Source organism: Sinocyclocheilus grahami, unplaced genomic scaffold, assembly GCF_001515645.1.
Source record: "Sinocyclocheilus grahami isolate Dianchi unplaced genomic scaffold, SAMN03320097.WGS_v1.1 scaffold244.1, whole genome shotgun sequence".
Lineage (NCBI taxonomy): Eukaryota > Metazoa > Chordata > Actinopteri > Cypriniformes > Cyprinidae > Sinocyclocheilus > Sinocyclocheilus grahami.
The window spans coordinates 253,435-270,507 of record NW_015505423.1 but is presented as its reverse complement, the minus strand read 5'-3'; the positions used below and the strand labels follow the sequence as shown (position 1 = coordinate 270,507).

Here is a 17,073-nt window from a genome sequence, read left to right as displayed (position 1 = left end):
AAGCGCTTCGTGTTAAAAACTGCAAAGCACAAAGGGAAGAGAAACTGATGCGTAGTGTATTATATCTGTGCAACAGTTATTGAGCCTGTCTTTTAACAGTTTTAAATTTCAGTTACTGTGCACGTTAAAAACTATTTATAGTCTTTTCTACACCCCTGTTCTGTTCTCACAGACACCCGGTAGCAAGTAACAAAATATTAAACTCCGGCAAGAAGATAAAGTCCTTTTTGCAAAATCATAGACTTGTATTTACAAATCAAGTATAATGGGAACACAGAATGATCTTGGAGAGAGCTTTACCGAGCTACTGCTGTAACCGAACGCGAGCAGGGTTTAAAGGCTGAACAAATGACTGACAGCCACAGCGGAGAAAAGAGTTCGTGTGAACTTTAATGTAAGGACTTAAATATTCACATGTAGCTCACATTAAGCTATGGTATGGCTTCAGAAGTAACACAGAATAATTCGAACAATCGGAGAGAGAAAAAAAAAAAAAATAAAATTATCGGGTTTGGATCGGCTCTCTCTGATCGATACCCGATCCGAGAAAAATGGCACTATCAGAGCCGATACCCGATATGAATATCGGATCGGCGCATCCCTACTCTGTTGTAGAACCAGGTTATAAAGCGTCAAACAGCTCATGATGAGAACAATAATTTGCATGTGAGTTGCTGGTTCTAATCTTTTTCTGCAAGCTAATGTGCACTTAACCTTTCTATCCAAAATATCAACAGTGGGGCGACTCTCTAGTCTAACATCCGATGATGATGTTGCTGCACTTTGTTTTTTGTTAGAGTAGGATAAAGTAGTCAGTGGGGAGATGGCATTTAACCTGACTCCACAGACTATGCAGGCAACATAAATGGTTTTAGTGATTGTACGTCTTAGCCAGTTGTGTACACTTGTATAAAGTGTAGGTAAAGTTGTGTTGAATTAATGCAGATTTGCTGTGTATTTTTATGAAATATAATGTATTTTATATGTAATATGTAAGTTAAATAATAATAATTTAATTATATTAAATGACTAACATTTCATTTTCTCTCCTTACGGATGTGTGTACATATTTTTATTTTTATTTTTTGCAGTTCAATTTGGTGCCACTACTGGCACAGAAATTACACACTTCACCCTAAAAAAACATGATCACATTGAAAATTATTTGTTTTTGATGATCTGTTTATTAGAATACATTATGTGTAGACAGGACAAAAATATTTTTTTATTCAGTTCATAATTTTAGAATTTCAGCTTTATAGCTAAATGTTTAACTGTTTAACTCCAAAATATTTCCAAGAACTCCTGGTTGGAAGTTTGGAAAATTGAAAGTTTGGAAGGAAGGATGGAAGGAATGAATTAAGAAAGAATGAACAGATGAAAGAAAGAATGAATGAAAGAAAGAAATGAAAAAATGGGAACAGAAAGAAAGAATGAATGAAAGAAAAACGTGAACAGAAAGAAAGAACGAATGAAAGAAAAATGTGAACAGAAAAAAATAGAGGTGAAAAGAAAAGAAAAGAAAGAATCAGAAATAAAGAAAATGAATAAAAAGAAAAAAGAAAGGAAGAGAAAAGAAACAAAAAGAAGAGAAAATAAAAAAGCAAACAAAAGAACAAGAAAAATTGATGTAAAAAGAAAAGAAAAAGAAAGAAACTGAAAAAACAAAGAAAGAATAAAAAGAAACAAAATGAAAAAAGGAAAAAAGAAAAGAAACAAAAAGAAAGGAGAAGAGAAGCAAAAAAACAAAAACAAAAGAAATAAAATAATAAAAAAAGGAAAGAAAAATATATTACACTGATCATTGGATAATGGCATCATCCAATGAAAAATCCAGATGAGGTTAAGGTTTCTTTTCATTTAGCAGGTGCATTTGATCTAAAGCGACATTCAGTTCACTAAGCGAAGCAGTTTCCCTAGAGACACCGTCTGAGTTAAGTGCCTAGACACAATCAGAATACCAGTTCACACATGAACTGTCCAATTCACAGGCCATTCCAACCTGAGAACAAGCCCATGACCTTTCCATTACTCCACCAGAGTCTTAACCACTAAGCTACCGACTAATGAGCACCAAAAAGCTGCCATTCCAGCATCAGAGTGTCATTTAGTTCTGTTTTAAAGGGCACTACTGCAAGTAGCATCCGAACTGTGATCTGAGTGACCTGTCACTCTTGTTCCACCCAATTGCCTGACCTATAGTCATTAGAAGCAAAGGTGGACACTGTCCACAACAAGCCATGAGTTTTAAAGGGGTCATATGATGCGATTAAGTTTTTCTTTCTCTTTGGAGTGTTACAAGCTGTTCGTGAATAGATAAGATCCTTAAAGTTGCAAAGACTGAAGTCTCAAACCCAAAGAGATATTCTTTATAAAAGTTAAGACTGGTCCACACCCTCCTAAAACGCCTCGTTTAAACACGCCCCCACATGTCTACGTCATGATGTGGGAAGATTTGCATAACACCGCCTAAATGTTCACGCAAAGAAAGAAGGCGTAACGTTGATTCTCGCTGTAGTATTGTTGCCGCCGCCATGTCGTGGAGATGCTGTGTGTTTCGTTGCAAAAGCCAAAATATTTAGTTTGGCCTTCCAAAAGAGGACACGACTAGAAATCAGTGGTTAAGTTGTATTTCCAACATCGTTCCAGAACAGTACAACCCAAATATTCAGATGTGTGCAGCACATTTTATGGAGGACTGTTTCCTGATCCTGGTAGAGTAGACCACAATGCCGGCTGTCCTGACTCACAGTCTGCAAGTAAGTTTTCATATTTAAAGGATTTGCCACTGATGATTCAAACGCGAGTTTTGAGCAGTATAGATTAGCGCTTATTGTTTGTAATTTCTCAGATCAAAATTGCAGACATGGTTTTATGTTTACGCGGCGCGATGCAACTCAACGCATAAAAAGACAGTATAAGTCATTATAATCCGTAATTATGTCACCACTGGATGCAACAAATGCCTCGTTTATAATGGGTTTTATTGGTTTTGTCTCGTCGCTCCGGGACACGGCATCACAGTATGGTAAGGGGCGTAACCTTTCCATCACACGCTTGAGGTATTCGGCCAATCACAATGCACTGGATAGCTGGCCAATCAGAGCACACATCGCTTTTCAGAACGATGAGCTTTGTAAAAATCGACACGTTTCAGAAAGGCGGGGCATAGAGGAGAAACAATAATGACCAGTATGTGGAAAATAATGTGTTTTTTTAACCTTAAACCACAAACGCATTTCATTACACCAAATACACAAAATAATGTTCTTTTTAGCAACATCATATGACCACTTTAATCAGCACTGGAGGACCAGTTTAAAGCAAAAACAGCCCTACTAATAACCAACAGGTACAAAACATGTTTTAATGGATCAGAGTGGTATTCTTTAAGACGAGTCACAGAGTAGCATCACTAAAGGTGTTTTTAGTGATTGGCTTTCAGATCGCATTTTTTTTGTTTGGGTTAATGAGCGCATTTATCATTAGCTTTCCGTCTTTTCTGACATTTAGGTGACTGACCTTTCAGCCTCATTTTAACTTCGACACCTTTCCTACATAAATAATTAATGGCACCACTCAAAGAGACAATGCTGCGTCAACCGTTGTTCCTACAAGCCCATGAGTCACTCCTTGCGGCCCTCCATCAGCAGAAATATCCTCCTAATTATGGAGGGGGGGCCAATATAAGGGTCACAAGACCGAAAGCTGGTGTGAGAGTGGACTTTCAGGACTACTGATGGTACACAATATTTTATTTTATATGTTATACTATATTTGTATTAATTAATTATTATATTGATTATTCTATATTTAGAAAAAAATGTAATAATAGTTAATATAATAAAAAATAATTAATATAATAATATTAATATAATTTCAGTTATTCCAATACAAATCTAAATTAGCATTTTCATTTTTGGTTTTCATCTCAGTGTGTCCAAAAACATTTCCGTTTCAGGTTCTGTGAAAAACGCTCATTTTTTTGCATTTTAAAACTAGTCCTTCATGTTGTCACGATGCTTGTATTTAATTCAGGTTTGTGATGACAACTGACCCTCTTGAGTTTGGCTACATTCTCTTCCACAGTCAGTCCATTGAGTGCTCCGGAAATTCCCAGAAAAGCACCCAAGAAACACGGAGCAAAGCCCACCTGTGGATATACAAATATCTGATTAGAACACTTATCTAATCTACTTTATAGAAACCTTCACATTCATTTTTAGATGACACATAAATGTACATGATTAATCAAGTTTAATGTTCATAATAAATACCATTATACATCTAATCCAGTCTAATTGTTCATTTATAGACTACTGCCTCACATTTTCACATCTGATGAAATATGCATAGCACATGTTGAAAGCTATCAAGGACACAATGAGAGACTGATGCATCCATTTATTATTAGCACATTCCTGTGTGGTTTAATCCCAAATAGATTTGTTACAGAAACCAATAAAAAAATCTGTCAAGCACAGACTGAAAACAGCCCCTTTGTTAGAGTGTACTTATACATTTAAGTACTGAGTAATATTAATTAACTACATGTACTTACTCCATGGTTAGAGTTAGGATGAGGTTGTAATTTAGGGTTAGTTACATGTAATTATGCATAATTTATTGTAATTACTATAGCAAGTATAGCATGTAACGTGTAACAAACCCATTGTAAAAAATATATTTTTAAATTTATTTTCATTTTAGAAAAAAATTAAGAGACAGTGTAAGTTACTGAGCAAAACCTTGAGAATGCATGTAAAGAAGTAATAAGGAGTTAAATAAAGCTGTGGACATGATGACAGTACCTGCAACTTGACTGTGGGAATCTTTGTCTTTTTTGTAAAATATTATGAATAAATCATGCTTTCTTAATAAAACTATTATGAATAAATCATGCATCTTTAAGGTTTAATCAGCCTTTGTAAGCCTCTCAATAAACAACATTTTATATCTACAGATGAAAGCAACCAAACACACAACTTCTCGCTGGCCGTACAGGCTTTTAGAAATTTAGAAAGTGGGTCTCTAAAAATAGCCCTAGAATCTCTTTACTGAATAAATGTGTGAGAGCAGGCTGGCGTTGTAAGCGCTGTTGTTTGGGTGTAATCTGGTGATGGGGAGAGGGCCTGTCTTGCATGCCTTTGTCCGCTCCATCCTGTACATTCATTCCACCAATCATGTAAACAATGACTTATGCAAACACTCATTTGTTTGACTGCCTATCAGAGGATGGATTACTTGACATGCATGAAGGGAGAGCTCAGATGGGATACCCAAAAGGGATAAAGCACGTAGCAACAGCAATAAATAGAAGCTCATAAGCACTTTACATGTGTCTGCATACTCCCAACAAAGACACGAAAGTCAGTTCTAAGGAAAACTTTCCATGCGTGTATTTATAAGTAAAGATATTTTGTAATATACCGAATGTTGAGGTCTGACTTTATTTTTGGTGTTTTGTATTATTTTATTAATACTGTAGTGTGGAGAAGAGAGGAAATGATGGGGTGAAGAGGGAGAACAGCATGAGAAAATAACACAGGCCAGATTTGAACTCAAATCATCTGAATGAGCCTCAGCGATGTCATGGCAGAAGTATTTAAAAGTCATATTTTTCATAATGTTGCATTATTCTTATATATATATATATATATATATAAGAATAATGTATTCTTTTAGGGATTGTGTATATATAATACATTTGAATTGATCTCAATGTTTTGTCTTGCAATACACAAATATGTACTAATTATGAATAAATGAATACCATGTAGTTCACACACACACACACACACACACACACACACAAAACAATTACTGCAATACATTGCACGTGGCTCACCTGGTCAACAAGCATTTTCTTCAAAGCTGCACTTTTAGTACCACCAGTAACAAGTTTGTCCAGCACCTTATACCATCCACCGACTACTGGACCCTTCAAGTCACAGAAAACTTAATTAAACGCATCTCACATATGTGTAGCATTTTAAACACTTCAGTAAACAATCATAAACACAAGCTCAGAATCTTGAGGCCGTGCCAGTGGTTTCATTTGTTCATGACGTGATTATGAAAACAGCAGGCTGTAATTAGCTCCAATCCTCTGTGAATTAATGGGCTTTCTTTTTGTTTCCCAGTGTAGTTTCAGTCTGGGCCTTATTAGCAAACTGATCAATAAATGTGTCAAACAAAGTCTCCCGGGGGTGTTTTAGTCAACAATGACAACTGAATTCTTTGCTAAATCTCTCTTTTAATGCAATTATAATTTGCAGTTTAGCAGCATCAGTGTAAAATCACCCACAAATGGCAAATTATGCATATGGGCGTCTTTAACAAACAGCTGTGCACTTGTTTGAGAAGACGTTTGCCATTTTTCTATGTACAGTGAATATATAGCAGCTCTATATTGTATTTCTGCATTCTTTCCCGTCCTTTTAGCAAAACAACGGATGCCATATGACACATAAAATGATTAATACTGAGCTTCTGCTTAATTTGGTTGATTGGGCAATAAGAACACAGCCTATAACCCTAAACTGCCAACAGAATGTCAGAAATGCAATATAATTATAGCTCAATGGACAGAAAATCTTTCAAAGATTTAATTTCAGGAGATGCAAGACGAATTTCACCTGAAGTTCTGACCTGTGGTTCAGTCTTTTGTTCTAACAGCAGTGAAACAGATTTTACTGCACTAATAACAACAACTACGGTCTGATGATTAAAAGGCTGAATCGAGTGTGCTCAGGCTTGTAAAAGCTTTGAATCATACAGGCCATTTGCAGATTAGACCTCAAGTCATTTGGACAGAACTAGTGCATTAGTGCTTTGTATGCGTGTGTGAGGGAGGAAGGGAAGGGCAGGATGCTTAATATATCAATCACTCTGCTCTGCAACTTCATTACCTGTTCCAACAAATGACACCCCTACAAATATTATCTGTAATGGTCATAAAACAACAGACCTGTAAACATTTGAGGTCACTGACATTTAGCAAGATTTTTTTTTTTTTGCCTTTTTGAAGTTGTATTATTATCTAATTTAAAGCAAAGTGCCAAGGGTTTGCTTGTTAACATGGGGAGTTGGTAAAATCTAATCTGATTTCAACTGCAAAAAAAAGGTTGAAATAGCAATAAGAATAGAATAGAATAGAACGAAAAAAATCTCAGGATTTTACCATGTTTGCAAGGTTTTTGTAGTTTACATTTTTTACATTGTCATGCCATCATTCAAAATTTATTATGCAAAAATAAATATTGTGGTGTACACCACAATACCACCAAAAACAAAACAAGATAAAAATAAATCAAAATTCAGGACCGAAAAGACATTTATAATTTACAAAAAGATTCATATTTCAAATAAATGCTGTTCTTTTGAGCTTTCTATTCATCACCCTGGAAAATGAATTCAACATTTGTTAATAATAAAATATTTGAGCACCAAATTAGCATATCAAAATGATTTCTGAAGGATCATATGACACTGAGGACTGGAGTAATGATGCTGAACATTCAGCTTTGCCATCACAGAACAAATACCTTTTAAAATATATTAAGATATAAAGGAGTTATTTTAAATTGTAATAAAATGTAGCAGTATTTACTGCATTTTTGATCAAAGAAGTGCAGCCTTCGTAAGCATAAGAGGCTTCTCTCAAAAACATTAACAAATCTTACCAAACTCAAACTTTTTAACAATAGTATATGTCAGATAACTCTGGTTCGAAAATGCATGTAATAAGACCATTCTGGGCCAAAAAGTATCTTTCTCCAATCTCCATTGAAAGCGGTGTTCTTTTTTTTTTTGGAAAGAATGTAACAAAAACAAAACATAAAAAGAATCACAATTTTATAACAACTGAGGACATGAAGAAGGGAAGAGTTTCAAAGCTCAGTTTTAACTCTCTTGCTTCTATATTTAAATTACATCAGTGCGAAGTAACAAAGCTGGAGGATCTCAAGAGAAACACATATGCAAATGGAACAGAATCACAGGAGACTTACGACAAAGAAGAAGCCAATGCTCATCATCTTGGTGGTGCGTCTCACACTGTGATTGGCCAGTCCACGGCGCTCAATCAGCTGCTGGGAGATGACATCACCCACACCCACCAGAGAGCCTGGAAGAGAGGGAGTAAAAATGAGGGAGGGAGAGAGAGAGAGGGTGCCAGTCGGGCATCTGTTTGCCCCCATTGCCCAGCGTGAAGGCCCACACTCAGGTAACCACGCCAAGGACAACTGACAGGAAACACTCGTTCAGATTTTTGCTGCCCCATTCACTGCCTACTGACTGAGAGATGAGATACGCCATACGAGGTCTTGGGTTGATCTACTAAGTTGCAAAGGATAACAGATCTTCACTTTGTGACCGTTATGGTATCATTCACACTACATTCCCAAAGATTGGGGTCTTTTAAAAAATTTTTTTACTATTATTTAGCAAAAAAAATGCAAGTGATCACAGGAAAGATATTTACAATGTTACAAAAGACTACTATTTCAAATAAATGCAGTTCTTATGTTTCAAAGAATATCAAAGATAATAAAAAATAAGAAAATATTAAACAGCACTGTTTCCAACATATAAGAACGTTAACAATAAGAAATGTTTCTTGAGCACTAAATCAGCATAAATTAGAATGATTTATGAAGGATCATGTGACACTGAAGACTGGAGTAATGTTGCTGAAAATTCAGCTTTACCTTCACAGGAATACATTTTGAAATATTTTAAACTGTAATACAATTTCACAATATTACTGCAGCCTTGGTGATCATGTGACTTGTGCTAATATGAAACATTAAAAAATATCTTGCAGTCCTCAAATTTTGTACGATAATCTTTCAGTCTTACATAATCTTTAGCTCTTTGAATGTATATTTTTTCTACCGATTACATGTTCAAACTTTTTAAACCACATTTATCCTACAATGTTTCAAACACATATTCATTACTAAATGTACAAAAATAACAGCAAAGGACTCAAAATAATTGAGACCATAATTATAGTAAAACAACGGTGCAAAGACTTCAAGAAATCCAACTATTCACCCCACAATGACCTTTAAATGTCACATTGTAAATTTCACATTGCATCGAGATCCCCTTACGAACACCACAGGGGGCAGTTTCCTAATAGCAGGGACAGATGTCATTCTGTAAAACATGTTTAGTCAGACAAGCCATACAATACATTTCTGAGATCACTATGGATACATTTAAGCCATTGCAGAAAGTAAAACCAAACTCTTATTTATTAATCAAAACAAGTATCAAAAGTTCCACAATGTGCCCTGACAGAGATGCAAGGTATATCTAAAATAAAATCAAACACTCTCCCTCTTACATACTTGAAAATCCTTTAGTACTGTCCATTGAGACTGTGAGTGAATGCATGTATAACTTCATCTCAAAGTGTAAGCAACTAAACCAAGAGAGACCTCCCAACACCCTAGAGCTTGAAAGTGTTTGAGTTTGAAGAGTTTCATCCATTCATCCTTGAGGAAACACTGAATGAACAGAAGCTGTTGAATATGAGTGATGGTAAGCTTTGGATAGACTGCAATTCATCACTTGCGCACACACACAGGTACACACAGACACAGACACACACACACAGACACACTGTGTGTCAATCATATTGACAGAGCTGTTTCCTCCCAACTGCTGGAAATGTCACAGGTCTCCTTTCTCTTCACACACATTTCGATCACCTGCAGTCAAAGCCATGAGGGCAGCAAATAGAGCCATGCATTATGCATGTGTGCATAAACGGACAGCTCACTGGATATTGACATGTATCGGAAACCCAAAATGAATACAAACCTCAATAAAAGAAACCAAAACCAATGGAACTCATCACAAAGGAGATTTCTTTCCTTTTTTTCTTTACTGTCCTGGGAGGACCCTTTTTACATTTGCTTTCATCTTTAGAGCCAAAACCATGAAAACAGGCATGAGAAAGTTATTCCAGGTTTCTGATTTCAATGATCAAGAAAACAGCATTTTCAGAGGAAAAAATGTCCATTTATCTATATTCACACAGAGGAGATTATAATGAAGAAACAATAAAAACCCATCATTCAAATATTATTATTTTAAAGGGGTCATATGATGCGATTTCAAGTTTTCCTTTCTCTTTGGAGTGTTACAAGCTGATTGTGCATACATAAGATCCCTGAATTTGCAAAGACTAAAGTCTCAAAACCAAAGAGATATTCTTTATCAAAGTTAAGACTCTGCCATGCCCCCCTAAAACGGGTCGTTTTAACACGCCCCCACATATCTAGGTCACTATGCTCCTTCTTAGCCGAGGGCAATTATTATAATTACCAGAAAGTGCAATCAAAAATACAAACGCAAACAAAAATATAACGTAGAAATAGGCAGAAAACGAAATATTCCTTCCTAGCAGCAAGTAATAATTCCAACACCAGATCTATAAACAAGTATTACGCAGGACACTCACGTGTAGCCGTCTGTCTCTTCTGTTGACTAATCGCTTGACCCTAACAACAGAACAGTTACACTAAATACACAAAATAATGATCTTTAAAAAAGCATCATATGACACCTTTAAAAACAACAATAACCTGAAGAGTGAAATAATCATAATCAATTTCAATATTTGTTAATCAAAAAATTATTAATTACAATTTTAACACAAAATACATCCCACTGGGTAATAAAGTTGTTTTAAAAGTTCAAATTAATTTAATTTCATTTATTTATACAGCACAAATAAACACAATAAGAGTTGAGAGTATAAGACTAAGATACATGATAAAGAAAGAAAAAAACCCAGGAACACATAATGAAATAAAAACATAATTAAGATTTGTTAAATGCCTGGGCAAGAAGATAACAATTTAACTTAGATTTAAACTCATGTACAGAGGACAGGGATCTCAGAGATAAGGGGAGGCTATTCCAGAGCCTAGGTCTGACAACTGCAAATGCACAATCCCCTCTCAACTTCAACCGTGTTTGAGGCTGGGCCAGACTGTAACTGTTTGTGGACAATAGACACCTACCTGGCATGTTCAAATTTCATGCCAGTTCAGACAACTATGCAAGTCCATTTAGAGATTTAAAAACGAACAACAGTATTTTGAAATCAACTCTATGGCTCACCGGCAATCAGTTAAGAGCCATTAAAATAGGAGTAATGTGTTCACGTTTGTGGACTCCAGTTAAAAATCAGGCTGCATTGTTTCGAACCATCTGAAGCCTTGTAATAGAAGACTTGGATATTCCAGCGTTCAGTCGTTTTGATATAGGAGTGCAGATTGGCAACATTAACAGTAGTTTGTTTCTTTATTAACCACAGAGGGCCCAAACACAATTGCTTCCGTTTTACTCTCATTAAGGTGTAAGAATTTGAGGACATCCAGGATCTTATATTGTTTAGACAAGCAAGCAAAGGTTTCTAAACCTTTCCTGTCAGTATGTTTCAAAGGCATATAGATTTGAGTGTCATCTGCATACAAGTGAAAAGACACTGCATGCCTCCTAAGAATCAAACAGAGTTGGGGCCAAAATGGAACCTTGGGGAACGCCACAGGTAATAGGAGCTACAGATGAGACAGAGCCGCCAATGCCAACTGAAAAGGTTCTGTCTGTAAGAAAATATTTTTTAAACCAACTAAAGGCATGTTCATGGATGCCCACACACTGTTCAAGACATGACAATAGAATGCCATGATCAACAGTATCAAATGCTGCACTCAAGTCTAAAAGCACCAAAAATGACCCGGAGTCGACAGATAGCAAAAGATCATTCGATACTCTTAATAGTGCAGATTCAGTACTGTGGTTAGTCCTAAAACCAGACTGGAATTTATCAAGGATACTATTCGGATCTAGGAAGCTCTGTAACTGCAGTAGTAAATTTTTCTCAAGGATCTTTGCTATAAAAGGCAAATTTGAAATAGGTCTAAAATGTAATCTCTTTAATAAAAAATTATGGGCATGGTATATTTAATAATACTATAATTATACACTACTGGCATATTATAATCCTGAATTTTATAGTGCTGAAATGGCATATTTTAGTACCAAAATAAATATAGTAAAGTATATACAATAAAATAACAGGAAAACTAAAGAAGGGGACAATTTAAAAACAATAAACAAAAAACAAATATATTGGGCAACAACAGGCACTCCAAAACATAACACAACACAAGATACCATCAACAATTCTGATGCAATAGAACCTTGGTGGATCAACTTCTGATAAGTGAGGTCATTGTTTAAAACACATGGTGAGCTGGAGAGAAACCACAATTGTACACATCACGCCATAGCAGGAGGGCAGTGTGATGAAATGCCTTGGAGAGGAGGATGCTGGGAACTCTGGTCTCTCTCCAGCAGGTTGTTAATGGGCACAGCGGGGTGATCCACCAACAGAAAGTGTCACACTCTCACTCATCCCCACACAAACACAGCGCGTGAAGCCTTTTCTGATCTGTGAGAGAAACGCACTGCAGGACTCTCCGATCGCATTTTACAAACTACAACGACTTATGAGCGTCGTCCTTGTGCTCCACCACAAACACTGACATAGTGACTCAGTGTCATGACATGACTAAGTGTACTGGACTGATGGTACCGGCAGTGGGTTTGTGAGACTAACACTGCTTCTAGATTATGTTTCTTCAGAAAAACCACTGAGTTCACAGAAAGCCCTGAGTAAGCCACAAGTTTGCAAACCTTTGAAGTTAAGATTAGATAATAAAGATCTTCTGCGCTCTAAAGAGGTATAATACAATGAAAAAAATTATAGTAAAAAGAATAACAGAATAATAGTAATATTTATTTTTAAGATTTTTATTTTATAAAAAATATATTTAAAATATATATAAATAATGAACCATCATATTAATTATCAGCTGTATTATAAATAGTTATTTTCAGAATAACTATAGCCTAACTACTGTATACACTATAAAACTAATGACAACTATATAAAGTCAAGCTTTTAATGGTGACAACAGTGTTTCTACATTAATACCCCTTGATTTCTAAACACAGGCAGTGTCTCTCATTATGCTTCACCTTGAAGGGAAACTGTGATGCAGTTTTTTTTTTCAGGATACTCTGATTAATACAGTTTAAAAGAACAAAATTTATTTGAAATTTTTTCATTCTTTAGACCCCAAACCATGAAAAATAGGCGCTTACAAGTTATATTCCAGGTCTCTGATTACAATGAACTAGAAAACAGCATTTATCCATCCATTTATCTATATTAAAAAAGACGACGACCCTACTCAACCATAAACATGGTTGTTTGTCATTACGCTGTGCCAAATAAAATGCAATTTACCACACACTCAGGTGCAATCTGTCCCGTATCTCGTGCCAACTGGAGTATGTCACTCATCTATGCTAAATGCATCTTGAAATATGCTGATGTCAGCACAACACGTCCCACAGTCTGTCCTTGAGGGAGAGTCTCTGGGGAAGAACAGCCCTGATTGACGCATCTTGCGCTTAGTGAAATTATCTGTGATCAATTTGGCAGGGATCTATTTGCAGCCAGCACGTTCTCCACAGGGACCAGGAGTGGGCTCTGGCAACCCAACCCATTTAGCTGATGAGACCGGTGTGACATGGCTTACCTGCAGTACAGTAAACACATTCAAGCCTCATACATTCAGATTTGCCCTCTTTGGATGACATTGATTTTTTCGGTTCTACATTTAGCACAGATTATGGGGTTAATGCATCGCTAATGACTTGAAAACGGAAATGTAGCGCCTTCATCCCCTCCATTCATTAATTTATTCATTTGTTCATTAATCTCTTCCTCTTCACATCTGTACCTATTATAAACAAATCCATTTATCACTTCAACCAAGTGCATCGGTTAAAGCGGAAGGGAGTAATTTCTGTGCCACTAGTGGCAAAAAAACGGAATTGCAAAAATAATAGGTACATTCATATCACCCTGTAGTACACTGCAAAGTGGACTTCACAAAGTATTCAGCCATTTTAATGTACATCTACAGTGGGTAAAGAAAATAATCACCCCCTTTAAAATAATCACATTCTGTTGCTTTGCAGCCTGAAATGAAAATGGACACAGTTTTTATTTTATCCAGCAGTATTTACTCAGTGCAACTTATAACATCCAAGTGAAAGATATAACACCAACATATCAGAAAAAAAATTAAAAACAGAATCACTGATTTGGAAAAAGGATCACCCCCCTCCTAAAAATGACTTGTGAATTCAACCAGGTGTAGCTAATCACCTTCTCAATGACACACAAAGCCATTTGACTTTCAGCTGTGATCAGCTGTGGTTATTTTGATTAGCTCAGCATGAAAAGAGCTTTCCTGGAGTATTTCAGTCCTTGGTAGTGCAACTGAAGCAAACAATCAACTATGGGTGGCAAGGCACTGTCAAAAGATCTCCAGGATAAAGTTGTGGACAGACACAATCAGGAGATGGATAAAAAAATTCAAAGGCTTTATCAATGCCTAGAAGCACAGTGAAGTATATTATTAAGAAATGGAAGGTATTTGGTACAACCACAGACCCTCCCTGGATCAGGACATCGCTCCAAACTGGATGAAAGAGCCAGGAGGAAATTGGTCAGAGATGTGACCAAGAGGCCTACAGCAACTCTGAAGCAGGAATTTATGACAAAGAGTGATCATTGTGTGCATGTGACAACAATATCACAAATTCTCCACAAATGTGGCTTGTACGGGAGGGTTGCAAGAAAAAAGCCACTCCTCAAGAAAGGCCACATGCAGTCACGACTGAACTTTGCCAAAACGCACCTTGCAGATTCTGAGGCAGATGAGACTAAATTTTAATTATTTGGCCTCAACACCAAACGATATGTCTGGCGGAAATCCAATACAGCTCAGCATCCAAATAAAAGCATTCCTACAGTAAAGCATGAAGGTGGTAATATCCTGTTATGGGATGTTTCTCTGCAGCAGGGACTGGAGCACTTGTCAGGATAGAAGGACAAATGGATGGGGCAAAATACTGTCAAATTCTTGAGGAAAAAATCTGCTGCCCTCTGCCAGAAAGTCATCAATGGGACGGTTTACCTTCCAACATGACAATGACCCATAGCACACAGCAAAACTGAGCACACAGTGGTTGAAGGAGAAAAAGCTGAATGTCCTTGCATGCCTAGTCAGAGCCCAGACTTAAACCCCATTGAAAATCTGTGGAATGACTTGAAGACTGCAGTCTACAAACGGTCACCATCAAATTGAACTGAACTTGAGCAGTCTGCAAAGAAGAGTGGGCAAATATTGCAAAGTCTAGATGTGCAAAGTTAGTAGAGACAAATCCCAACAGACTAAAGGCTGTAGGCCTAATTAAAGAAAAAGGTGGTTTAACAAAATACTGACACAAGGGGGTGATCCTTTTTCAATCTGTGTATCATTCGATCATTAGTTTTTCCGTGTTTTTCCTAAAAATTATTTTCGTTTTTCGTTCAGGGGTAGAAAAATTAATAAACAGCTTGAATATTCGATTTCTACACATGGGCAGGAATTAAACACCCCTTTCTGCTGATTGGTCAGCCGTGCCATCATAAGTTCTTCTGCAGTATCACACAGCAGAATAATAGTCCTCTGCTGCTGCAGTTGTATTGATTCTTAACACATTTATTGCAACTACATTTCATATTTTTTCATCAAACAAACAGGCTAATGAATAGCTCGACACAACTCATACCGGGGCAGAGTCTAGACAGGGCTTTCTTCTGTGTAGATAAAAATTATATTCTTTGCATCAGCTGGCATGGCAGGGTATGATATGATAGCTGTCATAGCAAGTCTGTTTGTTTAATTAATTAATTAATTAATTTGTTTCAAAATAAAGATTTTAAGCACTAAGATAGGGCTGGACAATAATTCAGTATCAATATGTATCGCGATATAATTTTTTTCAATAACGGTGATATGATTTTTAAACACATTTCCGATATTTCGATATACATTACAAGTGTTTCCCATGCATTGATTTATTTGTGGCGTTTGACTTCGTTGAATAAACATGAGCACTGCACGTTTCAAAATCATAACACGGTGCGGGTGTTTTATATGAATGTATCTCTGAAGGCAACCGACTGTCTTCAGAATAGTTTAGATGGCATTTTTATCTGATAAAGTACTGTTCATGAGCGGAGCTGCTTTGTTTACAGCCATTACTGGAGAAACCGTTAGTTCCACCGCTCACAGCGCCTCCTGCTGGCAGACAAGCAGTTTGCATTTTCAATAATAAACCCATTTCCAGATTTGGCCTCAACACCAAACGATATGTCTGGCGGAAATCCAATACAGCTCAGCATCCAAATAAAAGCATTCCTACAGTAAAGCATGAAGGTGGTAATATCCTGTTATGGGATGTTTCTCTGCAGCAGGGACTGGAGCACTTGTCAGGATAGAAGGACAAATGGATGGGGCAAAATACTGTCAAATTCTTGAGGAAAAAATCTGCTGCCCTCTGCCAGAAAGTCATCAATGGGACGGTTTACCTTCCAACATGACAATGACCCATAGCACACAGCAAAACTGAGCACACAGTGGTTGAAGGAGAAAAAGCTGAATGTCCTTGCATGCCTAGTCAGAGCCCAGACTTAAACCCCATTGAAAATCTGTGGAATGACTTGAAGACTGCAGTCTACAAACGGTCACCATCAAATTGAACTGAACTTGAGCAGTCTGCAAAGAAGAGTGGGCAAATATTGCAAAGTCTAGATGTGCAAAGTTAGTAGAGACAAATCCCAACAGACTAAAGGCTGTAGGCCTAATTAAAGAAAAAGGTGGTTTAACAAAATACTGACACAAGGGGGTGATCCTTTTTCAATCTGTGTATCATTCGATCATTAGTTTTTCCGTGTTTTTCCTAAAAATTATTTTCGTTTTTCGTTCAGGGGTAGAAAAATTAATAAACAGCTTGAATATTCGATTTCTACACATGGGCAGGAATTAAACACCCCTTTCTGCTGATTGGTCAGCCGTGCCATCATAAGTTCTTCTGCAGTATCACACAGCAGAATAATAGTCCTCTGCTGCTGCAGTTGTA

At 36.7% G+C, this 17,073-nt stretch overlaps 1 protein-coding gene across 2 annotated transcripts in view; it reads right to left on the bottom strand.

Moving 5' to 3' along the window:
• LOC107598060 (mitochondrial inner membrane protein MPV17) overlaps window positions 1–17,073 on the bottom strand; it is a 28,425-nt gene that overhangs the window by 5,942 nt on the left and 5,410 nt on the right. For both annotated transcript variants that reach the window (XM_016289304.1, XM_016289305.1), the window contains exons 3-5: window positions 8,013–8,128; window positions 5,849–5,941; window positions 4,058–4,153 (exon numbers count right to left, since the gene is read on the bottom strand). In XM_016289304.1, coding sequence (XP_016144790.1) covers window positions 4,058–4,153; window positions 5,849–5,941; window positions 8,013–8,128 — 305 coding nt within the window. The remainder of the gene's footprint in view (window positions 1–4,057; window positions 4,154–5,848; window positions 5,942–8,012; window positions 8,129–17,073) is intronic.